This window comes from Notechis scutatus, chromosome 4 (genome assembly GCF_049901735.1).
Source record: "Notechis scutatus isolate UNSWTSFEM ecotype Mainland chromosome 4, rNotScu1.2, whole genome shotgun sequence".
Lineage (NCBI taxonomy): Eukaryota > Metazoa > Chordata > Lepidosauria > Squamata > Elapidae > Notechis > Notechis scutatus.
Genome location: NC_142012.1, coordinates 169,272,872 through 169,294,137, shown reverse-complemented (window position 1 = coordinate 169,294,137; position 21,266 = coordinate 169,272,872). Strand labels below are relative to the sequence as shown.

The window sequence follows — 21,266 nt, the reverse complement described above, 5'->3', positions numbered from 1 at the left end:
AAGGCCACTCCCGGTCTCAACCTTCAGCCACATCACCCGGACCCCACCCCCAGCTCCCGCAGGCATTTTGGCATGAAGCCGGGGGTCTGTTGGCACGGGAGGGCACCACAACTGCTGCTGCCGCCCCTGCCTGGATCAGAAGGCAACAAGAGGAGGGGGTTACAGAGTTGGCCCCCCACCTGGCTTTCTCCTGCCCACTCTTCCCTTGCCTCCTGCCAGAAAAGGCGCCTGCCCCACAGATCAGCTCAATCCTCCCAGGGGGCCTGCATGGCACGTGGCCGCAGGCCTACTGGGAGGAAGAGGACAAGGATGGGGATCAAACAGTGGCCACGGCCCCCTTCAAGCCCACCGAGGAAGGGCAGGAAAGTTGCTTGTGGACAATGCCCAGCCGGTTGCGAGCCAAGAGGTGTCTGCTGGGAGGGGGATGAATCCCTCCTACCCTGCTGAGAAAGACCAGCAAGTTCTCCAGCTGCACCTCATTTAATTTCAGGGAGAGGCTCTTAATTATGCCAAAGGGCTTCTGACTTGGAGTGTTTTATTCCAGAAAGGGCCTGGGCAGCTGCAGAAGCAACACAGGTGAGCATGGAAGGGGGAGGGAGGGAGGATTCCATCCCCCCCCCCCAGAGGCTCATCTATCCCCCTCCTCGCAGGCCACGGAGCAATGCAGCATTAAAGTACTCTATAACGTATAAACAGGATCACGTAATCAGAGGCCAAATGAATAAGATGTTTCCGTCAGCTTCTGTGGCTGCACAGTCTCTTTCTGGGGGGAGGGGGCAGTCTTCCACAGAGGGAGGAGGGGCACAGCCAGAAAGCTAAGGAAAACCTCCTATGCCCTTTCTTGGATGTGCGGCGGGGGGAGGGGGGGTGTTTAACCCCAGAAAGTGCTGCTGTGGGGAGAGCAAAGCCCGCCTCACGTGTCTTGGGGTGGAAGACCTCAGACCAACTCAAAGCCCCAAGCTGCCCGAGATGGTGCCACTGGGTCCTGCTGCCCAGCCACCTTCCTGCTTAGCCTCCAAGGGAGCCCCTGGAGAGGGGCGCAGGGCTGGCCCCGGGACAAGCAGGAGGGCGCCTCTTGCCCCCACCTCCGGCACAGCGGCTGGGGCATCAGGTCTCTGGTCAAGGAAAGAGGCCAATGATTCAGGCGGGTTTAATATCACATGGTTTAATGTTGTTCACCGAAGGAGAGGACATCCGGTCACCATCCCTCCCGCTTGCTGGTTGGGGGGTGATGCTCCCTTGTCTCCCGCTGCTGGCAGCCACAGGCCCGTGCCCCCAGGAGGCACCCCCGCCCCTGGCGACAGACCGACCGGTGTGTCAAATCTCTGCCAGGTCTTCCTGATGCCCCCGGCAAGGCCGTCTTGGAGACGCAACAGCCGTGGCGGTCAGGAACTGACAGCCACAAGCCATTCCGTCAGGCAGAGACGTCCTGGATCAGGCCCCCTGCTCAGACTGCCCTGCTGGAGGGTTAGCTTCCAAGGGCCTAGAGGAACATGACCTTCACGGTCAAATTGGAGTGATCCATGGTGGCTCCCGAGCGGTGGGTGGGCTTATGGTGCTGGGGCAGATGGAAGGCCGCCTCCCTCCTGCCCTGCGATTCCCCCCGCCCACCCATCGGCCCGGGGCCTAGTGCAAAGGACTCAGCCTGGAGCCGCTGACTTAAGGCCAAGCTGCCCCCTCCCTTGCAGAAGGGACTCTGTGCAAGGGCAGGGCCCCCAAAGGGTTGAGCGCACCGTCAAAGCTCCTCCAGTAGGGAGAGGGTCTTGGCGGCGCTTGGTCCATGGCGCCCTTGAAAAGGAGTGTGCAAAGACAATGTGGCCCCTGGCTGCTGCGATCCCTCCCTCCACCCCCCCACTCCCCTGTGGCCACAACAAAGGATTCCAGGCCCCAGGCTGCCCCCAAGCAAGGTCAAGCCCCAGGTTGCCCAGGACTGGGTAGGCAGCCTTTCTCCAGGAGGGGATGGCCAGCTCCGAAGGAAGGAGATGACCAGCCTCCCCCAAGGCCAATGCAAGCCTGGCCAAGAAGGGACCACTTGAAATAATACCGTCATCGGAGTCCCCCTGAAAGACACGAGCTGGACCTGCCTACCTGACACACCATGCAAGGGGTTAAATTATGTCTCAGTGTTTAAATTAATCACAGGCCTAAAATACAGAGTTTAAAAACCACCTAACCAAGCGGCTGCTGGAGAACTGGACAGCGTAACCTTTAGCGTAACCGTCCCTGGCCGGTTCGGCTCCAGCGGGACCCCAACACCCCACCCACCCCCTCAGTAGATGTAGAGGCGGTCGGAGATGGCCGCGGGCATGTGGGTCATGACCTGCATGCGCAGCCACCAGTAGTAGTCCATGGGGTGGTAGCGGGTGTAGGGCGTGGTGGAGGTGAGGGCGTGGCCGATGCTCTCCACCACCGGGGAGGTATCTGAGGAGCCGCTGCTGCAGTATGACTCCATTTTGGCGATCTGCTCGTCGAAGTACTTCCGCCCGTAGTCGCGGCGCACGATCTCCGGCAGCTCGTCCCACATCTTGTCGGCAATGGACTGGATGCGCTCGGGGCTGTAGAGGCTGGTGCCGGCGATGAAGTTGCCCGGCTCCACGATGCAGACCTTCACGTCATGCGGACGCATCTCGTAGCGCAGGCAGTCGGAGAAGGCCTCCACCCCGAACTTGGTGATGCAGTAAGGGGAGCGGGCGGGGTTGGCCATCCGGCCCATCATGCTGCTGATGTTGACCACGCGGCCTGCCGGGGTGAAGGCGCCGTGAAGGGAGCAGTCGCCCAACAGGGACCTCACAACTCTGGGGCGCCTCTGGATGCGGCTGCCCATTCTGGCCCTGCTGGGGTGAAACAGGAGGCCTCCCCGCCACCTCTTTTTCTGCGACCGTCACCCCCTGCCGTCGGGAGGAGTCCAACCTCCTCCGGCTGTGATAGGGCTCTGCGTCCACCCGTCCCAGGGAGGGGGGGGGGGCAACTGGACCCCGCTTACCTTTGGCTCTCCGTATCAAAGGCAGGAAGGCCTTGGTGGTGCGGATGGTGCCCCAGAGGTTCACTTCGGCCACTTCTTTGTAGGTGTCCATGCTGGTGAATTCCACCTCTCCAAAGGTGGAAATACCGGCATTGTTGACCAGTCCCCAGAGCCCTGGAGAGGAAGCCAAAGAAGCGGTCACCTTAGCCATCTCTGCTGGCATTTCTCTCTGGGAAGAGAATTCCTGCCTCTAGGAAGGCCAAAGGTCAGTAACCCTATCTTTAGCGGGAAACTCAAATGACCTTTGCTCTCTCTCCCTCCCTCTCTCTGAAAAGCAGAAACTCTTTCCTGGTCTTCAACCTTTCATTTTTAGGGAAGGATCCTCCTTGATGGAGCCTGGAGTGAGGTGGATTATCTGGGTCCCCTCGGGGTGGGGTTCAGATCCAGGGGCTCCTGTGTTGGATGAAGAGGAGGCGGCAGACATTGTCCAAAATTTGTCTGGCTCTCTTGGGCCAGGAGCCTATCTGCCACACTGGGCTCCGCCTGGCCCCCTCAGAGAAGCTGGGGGTGGGGTGGGGGGAAGAGGGATCCCGTCAGCAACAACCCTGCTGAACAGCTTCTGCCCCATGTTGTGAATTAGCTTCTCTATAAAGCCCACTGGGCCGTTTGGAGGGCAAAGCAGCAGCCACAGTGGCGTCCTCCAGAGCTAGAAACCATGGGAGACCGTGCCCTCAAATCCCCCCTTTCCTTTGTGGGGACAAGGGGCTGGTAGTGATCTATTGGTCCAGAGATCCAGCAAGAGATCTGAGGAAGCATCAGGCTGCTGGTCCCTCCACAACAGCAGCAGCAGCAGCAGCAGCAGCTCTTCTGGGGCTCACTGCACAAGCCCCTCTAGAGCAAACTTATGCTCTGGCAATACTCAGACAAACCTCCCGGACTAGCAGAACCTGCAATGGGCACAAAACACAGCAGCTTGCGTGCCGACTGGGAAGGCAAAACTGGCTCAGCAGGATGACACCTTACACCCACGGCCCTTATTGTTTGCAAAAGGTTTCTGGCACTGCAAGGACACTTCCGGACAGACTCCTCCCAAGAGAATGGCCTCTTCCATAGATTTGGTCCCGGAGGAGACCCCAAAGTTATCCTGGCCTCAGAGGTGAGGGGGGAAAATACCACGTGGATCCTGAATATATTAGTTCTATTTTATTTTTATTTTTTGTTTGTTTATGATACATCGGCTTTGAGAAAGTTAAAGAAAATAATGTAAAATAAAATAGGTGGTAAGCTGGACGTGAAAGTAATGGGGGTTAAAGAGTGGAAAATATATGTGAGGATGAAATGCTTTTGATATTGGATTAATGAATTGAAAATATGAAGTGTGAACTTATTCAAAGATCAGTGGAATAGAAATGATTTGATATGAAATTAGATAAGAAAGTTGGAATTGTAATTATGACTACGTATGAATGTTATAACCTGTAATCATGCTGCTCACTTGAAGAGATGTGTAAAATAAAAAACAAAAAACTTTTATTAAAAAAAAAAAAGAGGTGAGGGAGGCAGGAGCCGGAAGCCATTCTGCTACCTGGAACGCCCTTCCCTGAGTTCCGGGTTGGGGTTTGTGCATGTGTATCCTGGCTAGGTCCCCCACCCGCCCTGACCCACCAGGGACTCCCCAGGGCCACCCTGAGCGACAGAGACTGCCTCCCCCTGTCATAACCCCGAGGACCCTCCCAGAATCCTCCACTGCTCGCTCCAGGAGAATCCGGGGGCAGAATTCAGGGGATGCTGGCCAAAGCTGCCACAAGAGGAAAACTTTCTGGGTTCCTGATGGAAAACTTCTGGGTCACGAAGGCTTGTCTGGGGTTCAGAGCCACCCATCTTTTCTATTCGGTGCACCTCTTCATTCAAAGAAAAGCCTACTTGCTGCTCCTTTTCCACACGAGGGTTGTGAGTCAGGAGCAGCCGCCGCACCGGCCACGCTTCTTGCTCTGCCCCCGAGCATGTCGGGCTGCACTTAAACAATCCTGTGCAAAGACACCGGGGAAGTGCGTGTGTGTGTGTGGGGGGGGGTGAGGACATAGGTTGGCCGAAGGAGCCAAAAGCCGGCCCAGGCCTCCAGGGGCTACTCAAGAGCAGGGAGGCCCCCTTCCTGAAGGGTCTTCTGAAGCCTCTGACCAGACGGGAGGAAAACCAACATTTTGGACCATGAAATAGGAGCATAAAGCATCAAAGCTTCTGCATCCTGCAGCTTCCTGGTTTCTTTCTTGCCTTCTGTGGGGGCTTTGCAGTCTCTTCCATACTGGAAAATCATCCTGGGATCAAGGAGCCACAATATGACCTCTGCCAACTCCCCAATTCCTGACCTAGACTGAATTAGGTGTGTGCAGGAATGGAGGAAGCCAAGGGGAGCTGCGCTCAGGCTGGGACCCGGGGCAACCACTGGCCTTCCGTGGGGACTGAGCCCGGCTGACAGGGGAGAGGAATGGCTCCCTGGCTTTCCCCTCCCTCCCTCCCTCCCTCCCTCCTGCGATTCCCATGCTCCGCAGCCTTCCTCCTTCACCTCCGGTCTCCGGATCCTTCAGGTTGCTGGTCACGTGGTCCACCGCACGCGCCACCTCCTCGCTGTCACAGACGTTGAGCTGGACAGTCCTCATTCGGTCACTCTTCATGTTGTCCAGGTCCTTTGAGCCCCCCCGGCCTTGTTCCTGACAGAAAAGTGACAGGAGCAGCAGGGTGGGCAACGGGAGACGGCCACATCCACCCACCCACCGGGTGGGAGGATGTCACGCAACCACGCGTTGTCTCTCTGGGCGCTTTGCCTCCGAACCCCCCCCCCCAAGTCAGCAGGTCCCGTGGGTTACCCCCAGCTGCCCTGCTGGTCCCAGCCCTTCTTCCACCTGCTTTGGGCAAAGGGGCGGCTCCCAGACGGCTCCCCACGACCAGGAGGTGTGCGTCTTGCCAGAGCGAATGTGGGGCTTGGAGAATCTGCCACTCTCAGGGCCTCCCGGGCTGCTTCTCCCAAGACCCATCGGATGAATCCAGGGCTGGGTAACCATCAAATGAAGTTACAAAGGACAAGCTCGGAGGACAGGCCCCTGCCAAAACCTACCACCCCAGCCACGAACATTCTTCGCAATTTCTGAAGTTGCAGCCTGGCAGAAAAGCCCTGCGCGGCTACTGCACTTCCCGCCAGCAGGGGCTGCGCAGGGCCTGGGATTGGGGAGCAAAGAAGCCCTTTGCCAAGCAGCTGACTTTTCCTGCTCCCAGCAGCCTCCAGAGGCAGCGGAAAAAGGTGGAGCCTGCAAGTCCCCAGGGAGGGGCAGACATGCCTGCCCTTCCCCTCCCCTCTTGCTGGAGAGAAACACCCAGCCTCCCCCCAGGGCTCAGTAGCCCCGTCCTGGCTCAGGGCAGGAGGAGCCGGGAGGATGGGGTCCCACCTCCACCCAAGGGGAGCCTGCGCATTCTGGGGGCCACTGCTGCTGCCGCCGCCGCTCATGGTTGTGTGCAACCGGAGTCCGTGTCCCGCTCCCTGGAACAAGGGCAAATAGGCCGAGACACCCTTTCCAGAGGGAGCCGCTTCCCCTGCCCTGCTGCTTTTTCTCTAGGGAAGGCCCACCCAGTCCGACCTGCCCCTGGTTCCTTCCAACCCTGTTCCAGGGCCTGGCCTGAGCAGAATTTGGAGGGGGGACGGGGAGACCGGTGGCATTGAACTGCACCTACAGCCACTCGCCCGGCCTCACCTTCAGCAGGCACCCAGCATAGATGATGAAGCCTTTCTCGTGGAGGAATTTGGCCAAGGAGAAGCCAAAGCCCGAGTCGCAGCCGGTAATGAGGACAGGTCGCTCACTGATCTGCAGGGGGCGCACAAGAGCCGGTGCTGAAGGCCACACAAAGAACCACGGCGCCTCCTGCCTGCGGCTCATGGGGGTCAGCCGGGCCAGAGGCATTCCTGCAACTCCTCTCAGGGAGGCCTCCTTACCCCGAGGCTTCTGGCTCCCCCTCTGCCTTGGCTGGGCTACCCGGGCCCTTCTCCCTCGGCCATCGCATGGACACCGGCCGCGGGCGCTTGGCAAACTGAAGGACGCCCTTGTGGTTGGGGGGTCCCAAGGCCTCAACGTGGCCCTCAAGGAGAGGCAGGCAAGGGAGGAACATCACAGGACCCCTCCGTCTTCTGGAGGGGGGCCCTGGGCCTGAACTTTGGCAGGGGGCCCAACACAGGAGCCCCGGACAGACGGAGGGGGCCTGCCATAGGCACGTGGCCTCCCCAGTGGGGCTGTCCTCTCCTCCGCCCTAGCGGCTGAGCCCACCCCTCTCACCTCGTCCACCTCTGTGGCGTAGCAGCGCTGGCTCCTCCAGGCAGAGGCCGCGGCCTGAACCTTGGGAAGCAAACTGCAAGAGAGAGGACACAGTTGCCACCTGGGAGGCCTTGGGGAACCGAAGCCCAGAGCAGAAGAGACTGGCCGGGCCCGCTTGCTCTGGCTGAAAGGGACCCGCTCTCTGGGCCCTTCCTGACCCGACTCTCTCCCACCGTGGATGTCTGCTAAGGCAACATGGCCATCACCTCCAGGAGCTCCAAGTTCAAAGGGGGCCGCCCACCCCCACCCCAGAGGATGCTCGGACAAGAAGTACCAACCGGACATGCCAGGCTGCCAGGAGGCTGCAGCCCGTCTGCAGAAGGCTTCCCTCCATGCGACTGAAACACATCCGGCCCGCTGCCCCCACAATTCACCCCAGCCATCGGGTTGCTGGTGCTGCAAAGGCCGAAGCCCCTCGGCCCTGCTCTCCGCCGGCCTCAAGAAGCGCAGCCACGAGGGCCGCCATGTTGACTTCTGGGCTAACCCTCCACTGGCACACTGAACAGCCACACTGAACAGCCACACTGAGGCCGGGCCTCTTGAGGTCAGATGGCCACGTGGCTGTCAGGCGGTCGGGATGCTGATGCCCAGAGGGCAGCTGCCCCCCAAGGCCAGGGGGCTCTTAAGCAGCAGCCATGAGAGCATTCAGCCCCTGCCCCACCCATTCTGGGCAGGACCCTCCCTCTTCACACATGGATGTCCATGGAGATTCTCCATCCTGCAGGTCAGGGTGTCCCAGAAGTGCTTTTTCCCCAAGAGGCAACTGGACTTTCTGGGGGTTTTCTTCCAAGATGTTTCGCTTCTCACCCAAGAAGGTTCTTCAGCTCTGACTTGGATCTACCCAAACACTCCAGCCCATCCCCCCCAGGAGGGGCGAAGGTTTCACCTTTGCACCCATGGCCTTCCTGTCTGGGGAATTCAGCCGTGTCCCCCCCCAGGGATGGGGGGCTCAGGTGAGCACAGCCCCCTCTGGCGCTATCTGGAGGGACTTTGGAACGAGGAGATCCTTTCGGACTCCGGCCTGCAGCCCTGTCGGAGGCCAAGCTGCACAAGAGGTTCACAAGGAGGCCGGTTCTGCCTGCCTGGACCCCCACCCACCCCCACCCCGGTTGCCACAGCAGCAATTTCTCCCTTACAAGCCAGTCCTTCATGAAACCGGGTGAAGCATTGAAGGCCTCTGAGCGAAAAGGTAGCACTCGACGTACAAGCATTATCAGGACCAGAATTTTGGTTGCTAAGCAAGACAGTTGTTAAGTGAGTCGTGCCCGATTTTACGACATCCTTGCCATGGTTGTCAAGCAAATACTAAGTAAATATTATTAAGTGAATCATCCTGTCGCTATGCGAACCCAGCTTCCCTCACCGACTCTGCTCGTCAGAAGCCCCCGGGGAGTGGTGATCCCTTGACCCCGGGCGGGATGCAGCACCCATCACAAACACACATCGACTCATGAGGATTTTGATCCATGAGGACGTGGCACTAACTGTAACCGCAAGGACCGGTCCGTTTGTTTCAGGGCCACTGAAGCCTCAAACGGCCACTCGTGGCAAGCCAAGGACTTTGGAAAACACAGAACTGGGACGGTTCTCTGTACTTACCGCAGGCTGGTGGCAGCGCCATCCTTACAGTGCGGAGTGTTCAAGGCCAGCCGGGCAAGAGGCTGGGTGATGCGGGTGGTGGCCAAGAGGATTGCCATGAAGGGTGTCTCTGCTGCTGCTGCCGACGCCTCCGGACTCTGCCAAAGGCGGGGGAGCGCTCTGCGTTATCTGCCCCCAGCCTTTATGGCCTTGCTGAGGGTGGGTCCAAGGAGGCTCCCCCCCACCAAGTCCCTGCCCACCCATCAGCCACACTTACCTCGATTTGGATCTCTGGCTGCCTTGGTGACCTCGGCACGCCTCCCCAAGAGATGGTGGTGTCTGAATTCAGGAAAGGGATCAAGCAAGCTGGTGAGGCTTCACCCTTCATGTGCCGGGGTGGGGGGGTGAGCCCAGCCAATCGGGCGTTAGGGCCTGCTCTGGCTTGGCACAGTGTGCCTCCACGGTCATTTAAAGGAGGGTCACCAGCCGCCCACCTGGGGCTGGAGCCCATTGTCAGCCTGCCCTAAAAGCCTGTGGCCAGCCAGAGCTTCCTCCCCAGGAGGGGTGAAGGGGAGGCCGCATCCTGGGGCCCAGAGGTCACCCCGTCCTGAGGGAGGGGGAGGAAGCGGTTGGACCAGCTGGGAGGCCCTAGCCCAGCGCTTTTCACACCAGCCCCCCCTTTTTCTTCCGGGGCGGGGAGGAAGAGAGGAACCGCCAGGGAAAAGGGCCCTCCTGGCCAGGGAAGCCTCGGGGCTTCTTCTTCCCGGAGCCCTTCGGAAGAATTCGGGAGGAGGCCGGGACTGAGGGCGGGTTGGGGAGGGAGGGCGGCAGAGGCCCTGATCCCGCGGAGGGCAGGTACACCGAGAAGCCCGGAGGCATCCCGGGGACTTCTGGCCCCCGACGGAGCCCGGAGGCGGCTCTCCCGGCCAAGCCAAGCGGAGGCCCCCAGCCCCACTCAGCCTCCTCCGCCCCGCAGCCCACCTGCCCAGGGACCCCGCGCCCTCCTCTCCGCCCCCGCCCGCCGCCCGCCGAGCCGAGCCCAGGGAGCGCCGGGCCCAGGCAGCCGCCTCCCTCCTGCCCCCGCGGGCCCCACTCCTTCCGGCGGAGGCAGCGGCCGGGGTGGGGGAAAGAGGGCGCCGCTCGAGGCCGCTTACCGCGCGCTCCTCCCGCCCCTCCGACTGACCGTCCCGCGTCCCCTCCGCGCCGGCCGAGGAAGTGACGTCACGATCGTCCCGGCGACGCCCCCGCCCTGCCCCTCGCGCGCCATGTGGACGCTCCCCGCCGGCCTCCTCTTCCTGCTCCTCCTGCTCCTGCTCCGCCGCCGCCTCCCTCCGCACCTGCCGGTGAGTCCCGGGGGCTCCCCGGGCCTGCTTTGGAGTCCCCGCCTCCCCGCGAGGAGGAACGGCCCGAGGAGAGGGGAGGGGGCGGCGTTGGGTCCCCGGAATCAAAGGCGCCCTGGGGCCGCCGAGCGAGAGGAGCCCCGACGCCGTCGCCCGAGAATTGCTGCTGGAGAGGATCGGAGAAACCATCATGCGCGGCAGAGACGTTCCCTTCTTTTCTGGCAGAGGGGCTCGCGGCGCCTCAAGCCTGCCCCCCCCTCCCGGATGGTGCTGTACGCCCGGGGGGCGGGGGGGCTGTGGCCAAGCTGCCTGCCGGCCATGATAAGGCAGCTTGGCCGGGGGAGGGGTGCCTGTGTCTCGCTTGCCTCTGCTGTGGAGAGAGCCTTTCGGCAACTGACCAGCGGAACGGCTTGCATCGCTGGAGATTTAGAAGAAGAGACCGGACAGCCGCTTCCTGTCTGAGCAGGGGTTGGACTAGAAGACCTCCAAGGTCCCTTCCCACCCGTTAATCTGTTATTCTGAATGGGATGGACTTCAGGTAGGGTTGCAGGATTTAAGAGGATTAGCAGTGACCAAAGTCACTCAATGTATCAACAGAAATCACAATGCAGCTGTAAAAATCACTGGTGTCTTCCTCCTCCCTGCTCAGGTGGGTCTCCATTCTCACCTGAGTCCCCAACAGCACCTCCTCAAAGCTTCCCATCTATTAAAGGGAGGGTGTGGTTCTTCTGTTCCGGGTGGGGGGCTCATTATACAAGAGGGGATCCCTGTGGGCTTTGTCAGGGGAGGAAGAGGAGGATGCATGGCCTGCAGGGCCGCCCCTCCCCCTCTGGTTGGGCAGATTCTCTTTGTAGCCAGTGGGCGGTTGAAGGTCTCCAGAGCCTGGGAGGAGCCGTCTGGCACTCAGGGCAGCTTGGGAAGCACGGGTGTCATTTGACAGTTACGGTTGGCGAGTTCTCGCCACGCTCTGGGTCTCTGCCACGTTCTCCCCACCCAGACTCCAATGGTTTCCAGGACCGGGGCCAAAGTCCTTGTGGAGCCTAGTCAGGCCAAGGTCACGTCCTTCCCTGCTCAAGAAGCGCCTGTCCTGGGCAGGGCCTGGGCCAGCTGAGGCAGCTTTTCATCCCAGGGAGGGGATGACCAAGAGCCAGGTGGACACCCAGCCGTGCCCCTTCCTCTGCCAAGCTGGCCTGTTTGTTTGCCAAGGGCAGGAGAGGACGAGGAGCGAGGACTCTCCTCCCCAAGGACCCTTCTGTGGGTCCTAAGAAGGGGAGACACCCCGCCTGGCCTGGCTGGATCTGGAGGACGGACACTGGGAGCGGGGTGTGTGTGTGTGTGTCCCCGGAGGACTTTCCCCGCTGACTCACTCTTTCCCTCTCCTGCCTCCCTTGCTCTTGGCACACCCTCTGCCTGACCTTGAGGTGCCACATGCCCGCTGAGCTCTCGCAGAACCTGCTTTTCAGCCTGGATGCCAGTTGAGGCCGGATCCGCCTCCCCATGTCTGCTGGAAGAGCAAGCTGGCCGGGGTGGGAGCGTCGGTGCAGATGCCTCGCGGAGGGGACAGGTCCCTGCAGTGCCCTCGGGTCACCTCCATGCCTAGCCCTTGCCCCCTTTCTAAGGAATCCTGTGGGGAACAGGCTGTCTGGACCCCTTTCAGTCGGGCTGCAGGCCCAGATACGGGACCGAGGTGGCGCTGGTCTCCTTCCTGGATGATCTCTGGCCTGAGCGGGGTGGAGGTTGTGCATCTTCCCTTCTTAGCTTCCGCCCGAACTTCTTCCCCTGGCCCTCAGATGCTTCATGGCTGGGCAGCCTTGGGCGCCTCTGACGCTGCTCCTTCCTCTTGCCCTCCTGCAGGCCGAGGGGAAGGCGGTGCTGATCACAGGCTGCGACAAGGGCTTCGGCCATGCCTTGGCCAGTCATCTCCATGCAAAAGGCTTCACTGTCTTTGCTGGCTGTTTGCTCCTGGTGAGGAACCGGTCCCATCCCTGAGCTGGCCTCGCCAGCGGGAGGCTCTCGGGTTTCCTCTGAGAGCCGGAGATGGAGAGGGAGGCCGGCAAGTCCCATCAGCCCCAACAGGGCCATGCTTGCCCTCAGGAGTCCCCCCCCCTCCCCACCTTAATGGCTTCTCTCCCTGTCTGGCGGGCAGGACCAAGGAGGAGATGGTGCCCAAGAACTGTGCCGCCTGGGCTCTGGGCGGATGCACGTCCTCCAGCTGGATGTGCGCTGCGAACAGCAGGTGGCCCGAGCCCTCCGATACGTGGAGGTGCAGCTGGAGGACCCTGCCCGAGGTAATCACCCAGGCCCTTCCTCCCATCTCCCCAAGGGGCGGCTGCTCCCGGCAGACCAGGGCATCTCACCATGCTCCCCCGCGGGCAGCGGCAGGGGCTGAACTGGGCTCCATGCATGGGTCACTTGGGTTTCCCTAGGCCCGTTTGGCTGCGTCCAGCTCTTTGGCCACTGGTGCCACCGAAGGTGAGTCCCTCGCCTTTCTGGACAGGTCAGTTCCTGTGGCTGGAGAGATGGGCTTCCTCGGGAAGGGGAGGAGGCTGCCTGCCCTGCACTTGCGATCCCTCAAAAGGAGTCTCCTCTCTCGCGGGGCAGGTCTGTGGGGCTTGGTGAACAACGCTGGAATCGCCTCCTTTGGAGACGTGGAATTCACCAGCATGGAGAAGTACCAGAGAGTGGCGGACATCAACTTATGGGGGACCCTGCGGGTGACAAAGGCTTTTCTGCCCCTGATCCGCAGGGCCAGAGGTAGGGAAGAGGGTCCAGAGGGGTTGGGGGCCACCGGCCTGTGGGCAGAGCATCTTGCCCAGGAGTGGGCATAGTGGACGGGCAGCAGAGTTCCCCCTGCACCAGCCGGGTGTCCAGCAAGGCTCACCCGATGCCCTGGCTGGCTCTGTTCTCGTGCATTCAGACTGCCAACGCAGAGGGGTCAGCAGTTACGCAGAGCACGTGTGCAAGAGTTTGGCTCTCCTGCGTAACACTGGCATACCAGCAATGCCTTGTGCAAGAAGGGGGGAGGGAGGCGGCCAGAGGAAAGACCCGCAGGCACAGAGAGAGGAGGAAGCAGGAACGTGCAGCCTTCGCCAGTCCACCAGAGGAGGAGGCCAACCCTGTTCAGGTCTCCCATTTTGGGATAATGAGATCCAAAAAGTGAGTGAGACACTGAGCAAGCAGCCTCCTCTGGAAGTGGCATGACTGTGTCCCAGTGGGAAAGGAGGTCTTCAAAGAGCAACACTGGTGGAGCCTCTGGAGAGTTCTGACCAAGGCCAGACCCTGAGCTGGGTGGCCTGAGTGGTTCTCTGCTCCCCTCCCTCCCTCCCGCTCTCTCCCACTGATGTCTCTCTCTCTCACACACACATATCCCCAGAGCAGTTCTGGTCTCTGCTCTCCTGCAGGGCGGATTGTCAACATGAGCAGCATGCTGGGTCGGATGGCCAGGCCGATGCGCTCCTCCTACTGCATCTCCAAGTTTGGACTGGAGGCCTTCAGCAACTGCCTGCGGCAGGAGATGTATCGCTGGGGCGTCTCGGTGGTGGCCATTGAGCCGAGCAACTTCATCGCAGCCACAGGGATCCTGACCCCCGAAGGCATCGAGGCCGAGGCCGAGCACATGTGGCGTGGGGCCAGCGAGGCCGTCCGGGCAGATTACGGAGAGGCCGACTTCCAGGAGAAGCTCTCTCGAATGAAGGGCTTTGCGCACAGCGGCCTGCGGGACATCTCCCCAGTCCTGGACGCCCTGACGGAAGCCCTTGCTGCACGTCACCCCTGCAGCCGCTACATGCCCATGGAGGCCTCCTGGTGGCTCCGTCTGCAGGCCGCAACCCACCTGCCCACCGCCCTGGCCGACTGGCTTTTTGTCAGCTAGGCAGCCCCAGGTCAAGCGGAGAAGCCGTCGGCAGAATCACGTCCAGGTGAATTACAAGCAATCCTGGTAGCCGAGTTAGCCAGGTGAAGGGGGAAAAATCCTAAATCCATTGAGACAATCTCTCTTAATCAGTGTGGCTGAAAGGGTCGTAAGACAGAGGCAGGTACTGAGAGGCCAGGGGAGGGGAAGGGGGGAGACACACACTTTAACAGAATAGTAGAGTTGGCAGGGACCTTGGAGGTCCCCTGCCCACAGGCAGGAACATTCTAGAAGTTGTTGCAAACCCTCATTTGCCTGGTTCACCCTTGAACCCCGAATACCATCCGGCCTTGCTTGAAGAAGGGAGTCCCCATGGCTGGAAACATCGTGGGGGGAAGCTGTGGTGGGACCAGGTCGCCTGCAGACAGTGTGCCTTGCGTATGTGGTCCAAGCTGTATATGTAATTTCAACTGTTTTTAATTAAACTCGATTTTTAGATACAATTACACTTGGCTTAATGTTTGCCCTTCCCCCCTCCTTGCTGGACCCTCAGCGCAGCACCTATTTCAACGGTTTTCTTCAATCGGGGAGCACTCTGCCCATGCTCTGATGCCAACCGTGCCCTTTTAAAGTTCCCTTACGTCGGAGAGATACGTCACTGGTCAGAAATTCTCTCTTGTAGGTGGAGCAGTTGTGTTCTCCACGCTCTTGATTGCTTCCTTCAAAGTGTTGAATGTAACACAATCTCTCGGTTCACACAGAACGACGAACCATGAACTGGCCAGGATTGGCACTACCTGAGCCTGGCGTTCTGACCTGGCCAGGCCTGCTGGGCAAAGACGAGCTCCAGGAAAGGCCCAAACCTGCTCTAGGGTGAAACTTGGCTTCCTTTTTCCACCAGGGGGCGCTCTTGGGAGCCCTTTTCAGGCAGCCAACCACCCCAGTGCAGGTGGCACCAGAGCCAGCAGGGCCACTGGGGAGCCCAGACTCCTCTTGCGCCTCCCTGGGGGCTCAGCTTCAACAGGGGTGTCTCTGCTCTCTTGGCACCCGAGGGGGGGGAAATCATAACCTGACCTAGCTGGGGGCTCTGTTGGCATAATGCGACCAGCTGGGTTACTCCGGCAGCCCTCGCGGAGTCAGCGGAGGGTTACTTCCATAGGGTGAATCCAGCTGTGCGAATGGTGCCTCATGGCCCAGTCTTGCTCCCTGGTTGGCATCGTCCTGCGGGAAGGCAAGCGTAACTCTTCTCACATCCTTCCTCAGCCTCCTCTGAGTTGGCCCAAACTGGGCCTCCCCTCGCCAGCTCGGGATGGCCATTTTGCCCAAAGACTTTGCTGGGGGCTCAGGGCACATCCCAGCCCATTTCATTTTGCACCCAGGTTACAGCACCCTCCTCAGGCCTTGATCTACCCTGGCAAAGCCTTTGCTGCCACGTACCCATCCCTCCTCTGCCAGGGAAGGAGGGTCTTCCTTGCCCCAGGCAGGGCGTATAATGTATTCTGTACAGTGGTAGATTTTGTCTTCTGTGTAGATGCAGATAGATAAACTCAACAGAACATTCATACAAAGTCTTTATTATTGGTTCATCAGGTATCCCCATAACTCACATTTGTGACGAAGTTTTTTAATAAACAATTCTTTGCCTATCTGTCTTGTAGGTAAAAAGATGGTTATCTCCTTATCCCTTTTTTCCCATCTCGTAGAAGTAGAGCAGTTACCACGAGTCCATGAGTTCAGCCAAGAGTGAGGAAACCTCCCCCAACCCATCGAGGGTCAATTTGGTGATCAATGAAAATTACAGATGTGGTCTCGTGACATGGACTACATGTCCCAGGATGCCTTAACTACATTTACCATGATGCATTCCCTTAAGGGGACAGCTCACAATTGCTAACTAACTATCCAATTCCCATACACTGGCTGGACAGCACAGGGCGGGTGAAGGGCAGGTGGGTCCCCTGGCTTTGCTGCTCACCCTCCTCCCAAAAGTCACCCTCCTCCTCAAGGAGGAGGGGCTGATCGATGGCTGGTAGGTACATCCATCTGTCCATAAGTCCAGCTCACTTTGGTTTTATTCCTTTCTGCCTAAAGGAGATGGCCCACACTCCCGGCTCTCCCTGAGGTCTGCCCCTTCTCTGTGTTCCCAGCACCCATCAGCCTGCTCCGCTCTGGCCTTTACACCAGTTTGGGGGAGGGATGGCAGGAGCAGTGCCAGAAAGGCCAAGTTAATTTGCGGAGGCCAGGAAAAGGCAGCTGATGGATGAGGAATGCTCTGCAAAGAGGGGAGGGAGGGAGGGGGAGAGACTGCTGGAGGCTCCCAGAGGAGATTCAGGCTGCCTGGATGTCAGCCCAGCAGGGTGGACAAAACCCAGGCTGAACATTGGTTTAAGATTACCGGCCTGCGGTTGCTCTACCAGGGGCTTCTGCAAAGAAATGGGACCCATCTGGAGTTCAGCGTTTAGTAGCCGAGGCGACTGCCCTGGGATTCAAGGAGACCCATCTTCCTCCTGTAATGCACCAACAACAGTTCGAGTACAGTAGGGCCCTGCTGGCTCTTCCTGGCAGCCGAGTTGGGTCAATCAGTGGAGAAATGGAGGGTGCCCACGCCTGCCAGGCCAAGAGGGTTGAAGCTGCTGAGTTGAAGCTTCTGCTTGCTGAAAATGGAAGGAAGTACATAGAAGGCAGGATACACCTATAACTTGGGATGAGCCAGCCCTGCTGTCTTTCCTCTGGCCGTGGGTCAGGCCGGCCCCAGCCCGCCAACCTCTCTCCGCTCCAGTGGGAGGGGGGCATGAGGCAGGTGCCTGGCAGGGCACCAAATGGCAAAGGGCAACCTGAGAGTCTGGAGGACGCCGTTCTGCGCCCCTGTGGCCTGGCCTGACACCCACCGCCACTTGGGGATCGCAGGTGGGGTTTGGGGCAGGGGAACCAGATTCCCCATTCCTCACGGCTCTGGCGATCTCGTCACCCCAGGCCTGGTGCTCTTGCCAGGCTTCCCCGGAGCTGGGGGGGGGTGAGGAGCAGCTGTGCTGGGCAGGGACCAAACGGGGGCCGAGCTGTCCTTGCTTGGAGGACCACCTCCCGAAGAAGAAGACGAGCACCATGGCCGAGAGAAGGCAAACTCAACATAGTGGTTGTGCCTTTTTCCTTGACTAGACACTCGCATCCTCCTGCCCCCTTGGGGGTTGCTGTGGGAACACCTTGAAATGCGGATCCCGGATGCCGTTTTTGTGAAAAAGGCAAATTTTTGAGCCGAGGATCATTCGGAAGGAACCTGACGATCAAACAGCAGGCCGCTTGTCTCTCGGGTCTCCTTCCCAGTGGGGGAGATTGAGCAGGCAGAAAAGGCTGCAGTGGGGGAGGGTTTTAAAGGCCTCCGTAAGAGGCAAGAGCTTCTGGGTGCTCTGGAGAGGTGGGGAGGGGAGCCCCGACCTTGGTTCATGATGCCTTCCCACCACTGCCTGGCCTCCTCCTGGGAGCCCCCGCTCCCCCTACCTCGCCTCCTTTCTCCTTCGGGACCCTCAGTAACAGCTTCTCAGCACAGGGGAGCACAGCCCACGTTTCCCTTTCCATGAAAGGCCTCGTCCGGCCAGGGAGGTTCTGGGCCCAGTTCCGCATGATGTCACAGAACTCCATCCCGCAGGGGCCCAGTGATGTCACACTGCGGAAGGCAGCCTGCTCCACAGGGCAGGTCGGAGCCCACGAGGGCTGCTGCTTTTCCTCCTGAGCGAGTTCAGGCCACGTTGCTGTGAGGACCTCAGAGAAGGGGCCCGGGGTCTGTTTATGGGTGAAGCACCCCCATAAGGAGAAGGGAACCACTGTGGGCAGACCCTCCCCCTAAGGTGCCTTTCCATTGTCCGGTCTGCAGAGTCCCCTTCCTGATCTGCTCTGCCTTGAAGGGCGGACAGTCGGCGGCCTCACAGAGGTTTCTGACGCTGCTGCCGTGGGGGAGAGTGGTGGTGGGGGCTGGGGGTCAGCTGCCCCCTTCAGGGCTGCAGAGGGTAACCCGGGAGGGGGGCAGTTGGAGGGGGGAGGCTCTGCAGAGAGACCCACTGGCCTGGGGCCTCTTCCTCCCCCCCTCCCGGCAGCAACCTACCTGGGCTTCTTGCAGCAAAGCAGGGAGGATGATGCGGCTGATGCAGAGCAGGGCAACCTTGGACAGGTGGCGGCAGCTGTGGAGCAAGTCGATGGCCAAGTCCAGGCTCAGGTACTATGGCTCGGCCGCCATGGAGCAGCCCAATCCCTGATCACCAGGTGCCTTTAGCACACCTCTTGGTCAGGAAGATGCTACAGGACTGCTGACCCTCTGCCCCACAGAACGACAGGGCTCTCCTCTGGCTGGGGCTTTGTTTGGAAGGGGCAGAGGGGGATGTGAGCCAGCAAAGGAGACCAGGAGGCAGCACCGTGGCCTGGAGACCTTCGATGGGCCAACTTTTGTGTTCAGGCGTGCAGCCAGAGGGGATTGGGAGCATGTGCCCCTGCCCTTAAGAGAGACCCCCCTAGGCCCTGCCAACAAAGGAATGGGAGCGCTGCCAGGGGAAAGGACCGCACTGCAAGGCTGGCCAGGCTTGGCAGGATGGGTCGTGGGAAGACCGTGGCTGGTGGAATAGCCCCCTTCATCAGCCCTGGAGGGGAGGCAGAGTCCGGCCTACAGAAGCAGCCATGGCTCAGTAATTTCTGCCCTGAAATTTGTTCCAAGGGCGCACCCTGCAAAACACATGGGAGCCCGGGTTCACATAACATCTGGGCCTGGCTTATTGGGGGCTTCATGTGAATAAAACCAAGGAAGATGGGAGCCAAAGTGAATCTCCACAAAGATGCCCCTAGGGAGCCATGGAGGAAGAAAGGGCCCAGTGGAAAGCCCCCGCTTTGGGGCCCTTTGGGGGTGGTTCGGGTCTTTGTGGGGAACCACTCTCCAGGCACTGCTGGACTCCCTGGGCTCCATAGGTGGCCTTGTGCCAACCCTGCCAGATCGACATCCTAAGCTCTGAGAAATTCAAGGGGTTGGCAGAGGCCCATCCCCACCTTCCGTGACTGACGGCGCCACCTTTCACAGGGCGCTGTCTCCTTCTTCTTTTGTGACTGACCAGAAAGTAAGATACTCTAGAAACATCAAGACGGTAAGGAAGACCTGCCAACAGGAGGCCTGTATCTCCTCTAGAAGCGGCTTTGCCCACCTGGACACGGAAGCCCCATCTGAAGGGAGACCGGGGCAACCAGCCTCTGGCGCCCTCTCAGGTGGGGGGGCTGGGAAGGCTTCAGGGCCCTGGTAGAGGCAGAGCCGCATGGGAAGACTCGGTCTGCACCTGCCAGCTTCTTTCCCAGCACGGAAGCGGCTGCCCAGTGAGCCCAACCGAGGGGAGGATTCAGGCAGCACCCAGCAGCTCCCAGGGGGCCGAATGGTCCAGGGCGGCAGCTCCCAGAGGGGGAGGGGGCGTGCTCTGTGCTCCCCACTAGGTCAGGGTCCTGAACTTCAATGCGTGGGTGGCAGGGAGCGCAGGGTCAGCCGCCTGCAGGCCGGGCCAAACAGGAGCGTTTGCCCCTAGGAATCAACATCGTTTGTGGAAAACCTATTCAACGGACAGCTGGAGCCTAAAAGCCTCCTTCCTTTCCCTGCAGGTAGGTAGGGTCAGGGTACAGAGGAGGGTCCGAAGGCTGATGCCAGGCAGGACCGCTGACCAGCCCCTGGGTGCTTGGGGTTGGCAGTGAACCTCCTGTCCTGGCAGCCTCTCCATTGCCCTCAGCTCTTTCGCCGGAGCAGGCCCAGCTCTTGCAAGCCATGGTGGATCCCTGCACCCGCTTCTTTGAGGTAAGGCCAACGGAGGTTCCCCTCCTCCAGAGGGCCCCCCTGCCCCCCAAGAGAGAAAGTCCTGGTAGGAGGGTTGTGCTGGCTCCATTTCTGTCTGAACACCGGCAGGAAGTCAATGACGCGGCTGCCAACGAAGAGCTGGGCAGCATCGAAGAGGAGACCGTGGAGGGCCTGAAGTCGATGGGCTGCTTTGGGCTGCAGGTGCCGGAGGAGCTGGGGGGCATCGGGCTGACCAACACCCAGGTAAGGCTCTCGGGAGGCTCCTGGAGGGAAGCAGGGAGTCCTCCTCGTCCCTCCCCGCCCCTCCAGACACGGGGCCAGAGCCACCGCAGAGGGTTGGGGGCATCGTCCGCCTCCCATGCCAGAGTGGCAAAGGTGGTTCTGCTGCCCCAGAGGGAGGGTCCCTCGTCATGGCTCCTGGGTTCCTGGGCCAGCGGCTGAGGGCGGAAAGGCTGGTGGGGGCCCTCCCCCTATGGCTGCTGTATGCGTGTGTGCGTGTGTGTGTGTGTGTGTGTGTGTGAGGGACCAAGAGAAAAGCTTCTGGGCAGCTCAGGGCTGTTCTGGGGGCAGGGGGGCCTCCTTGGCACTCTCTGGGCTCGGCTGCTTCCTTGCACTGGGAGGGAGCCAGCTTGGCTCTCTGCTCACAGACAAGAATACAGGTGAGCCTTGACTTATGACCACAATTCAGCTCAATCGTTGCTAAGCAAGATGGTGGTTAAGGACGGCCTTTCTTGCCACGAATGTTAAGTGAATAGCTGCAGTGGTAAGTAAGTGTCGTTAAGTGAATCTGGCTTCCCAGTTGACTTTGCTTGTGAGGAGGCAAAAAAAAGGGCGGGTCACCGCGACCGTCATAAATACAGGCCAAGCCTCCGGATCCTGATCCCGTGACCCCATAGGGATGCTGCCACAGTTGTAAGAGCGAAGAATGGTCGTAAGTTAGTATTTTTCAGTGCTGCTGTAACTCCAAATGGTCACTAAGAAGAACGGCCATCAGTCGAGGCCTACCTGAGGGCTTGTCGGGTCAGCCTGGGCAGTTCCCACCTAGGCTGAGGCACCTCTGGCGGCCTGTCCATCCGCCTGGAGCTCCATCCGCGGGGCCTGTGGCACAGGGTTCAGCCGGGGGTGGGGGTCCTGACTGCCTCTGTGGAAGGGGCTTTTTTTCCAGGCAGTTCAAGGAACGGGCCCCCCAGGAGGAAACAGCCGCACCCCACCCACCCGGGCAGAGAGCAAAGGCCTCTCCCTGTTTCAGCACCCAAGGCCTTCCTTAGTCAGAGGCAGCCAAGCTCAGAGAGCCCCCAAGGTCACTGGTGGAGGGCGGGGCCCCCCTGATGTGGCCACCTGCAGCCTCCTCCTGATGGCGGCGCCTTTC

General features: G+C 60.1%; 2 protein-coding genes across 12 annotated transcripts; one reads left to right on the top strand and one right to left on the bottom strand.

The window, feature by feature from the left end:
• Positions 1–1,149: 1,149 nt before the first annotated feature.
• BDH1 (3-hydroxybutyrate dehydrogenase 1) lies at positions 1,150–10,631 on the bottom strand. 2 transcript variants are annotated; one of them, XM_087965644.1, is made up of 8 exons: positions 10,082–10,631; positions 9,176–9,237; positions 8,920–9,056; positions 7,282–7,354; positions 6,706–6,816; positions 5,526–5,670; positions 2,984–3,136; positions 1,150–2,739 (listed from the first exon to the last, which is right to left on the bottom strand). In XM_087965644.1, the coding sequence occupies exons 1-8, from the start codon at positions 10,428–10,430 to the stop codon at positions 2,270–2,272; spliced, it is 1,500 nt and encodes a 499-aa protein (XP_087821770.1). In that variant the 5' UTR covers positions 10,431–10,631; the 3' UTR covers positions 1,150–2,269. The 2 variants fall into 2 exon arrangements, with proteins under 2 accessions (XP_087821770.1, XP_026542980.1); XM_026687195.2 differs by having other exon boundaries at positions 10,053–10,183.
• Positions 10,118–14,591, top strand: LOC113425177 (D-beta-hydroxybutyrate dehydrogenase, mitochondrial-like). Of its 10 annotated transcripts, none has more exons than XM_087965650.1 (6): positions 10,118–10,241; positions 12,093–12,203; positions 12,385–12,526; positions 12,665–12,710; positions 12,840–12,992; positions 13,640–14,591. In XM_087965650.1, exons 2-6 carry the CDS (start codon positions 12,142–12,144, stop codon positions 14,107–14,109), a joined length of 873 nt encoding a protein of 290 aa, XP_087821776.1. In that variant the 5' UTR covers positions 10,118–10,241; positions 12,093–12,141; the 3' UTR covers positions 14,110–14,591. The 10 variants fall into 10 exon arrangements, with proteins under 10 accessions (XP_087821776.1, XP_087821778.1, XP_087821779.1 ...); XM_087965652.1 differs by having other exon boundaries at positions 10,157–10,887; XM_087965653.1 differs by having other exon boundaries at positions 10,172–10,776.
• The last annotated feature ends 6,675 nt before the right edge of the window (positions 14,592–21,266 follow it).

Coding starts and splice junctions, on each gene's coding strand:
- BDH1 (XM_087965644.1), bottom strand. CDS start 10,430: ATGATGGTTTCTCCGATCCTCTCCAGCAGCAATTCTCGGGCGACGGCG. Junction 6,817..7,281: donor ACGCCACAGAGGTGGACGAG/GTGAGAGGGGTG, acceptor CGCCCCCTGCAG/ATCAGTGAGCGACCTGTCCT. Junction 5,671..6,705: donor ATGCTGGGTGCCTGCTGAAG/GTGAGGCCGGGC, acceptor CTTTTCTGTCAG/GAACAAGGCCGGGGGGGCTC.
- LOC113425177 (XM_087965645.1), top strand. CDS start 11,783: ATGCCTCGCGGAGGGGACAGGTCCCTGCAGTGCCCTCGGGTCACCTCC. Junction 12,204..12,384: donor TTGCTGGCTGTTTGCTCCTG/GTGAGGAACCGG, acceptor TCTGGCGGGCAG/GACCAAGGAGGAGATGGTGC. Junction 12,993..13,639: donor CCTGATCCGCAGGGCCAGAG/GTAGGGAAGAGG, acceptor GCTCTCCTGCAG/GGCGGATTGTCAACATGAGC.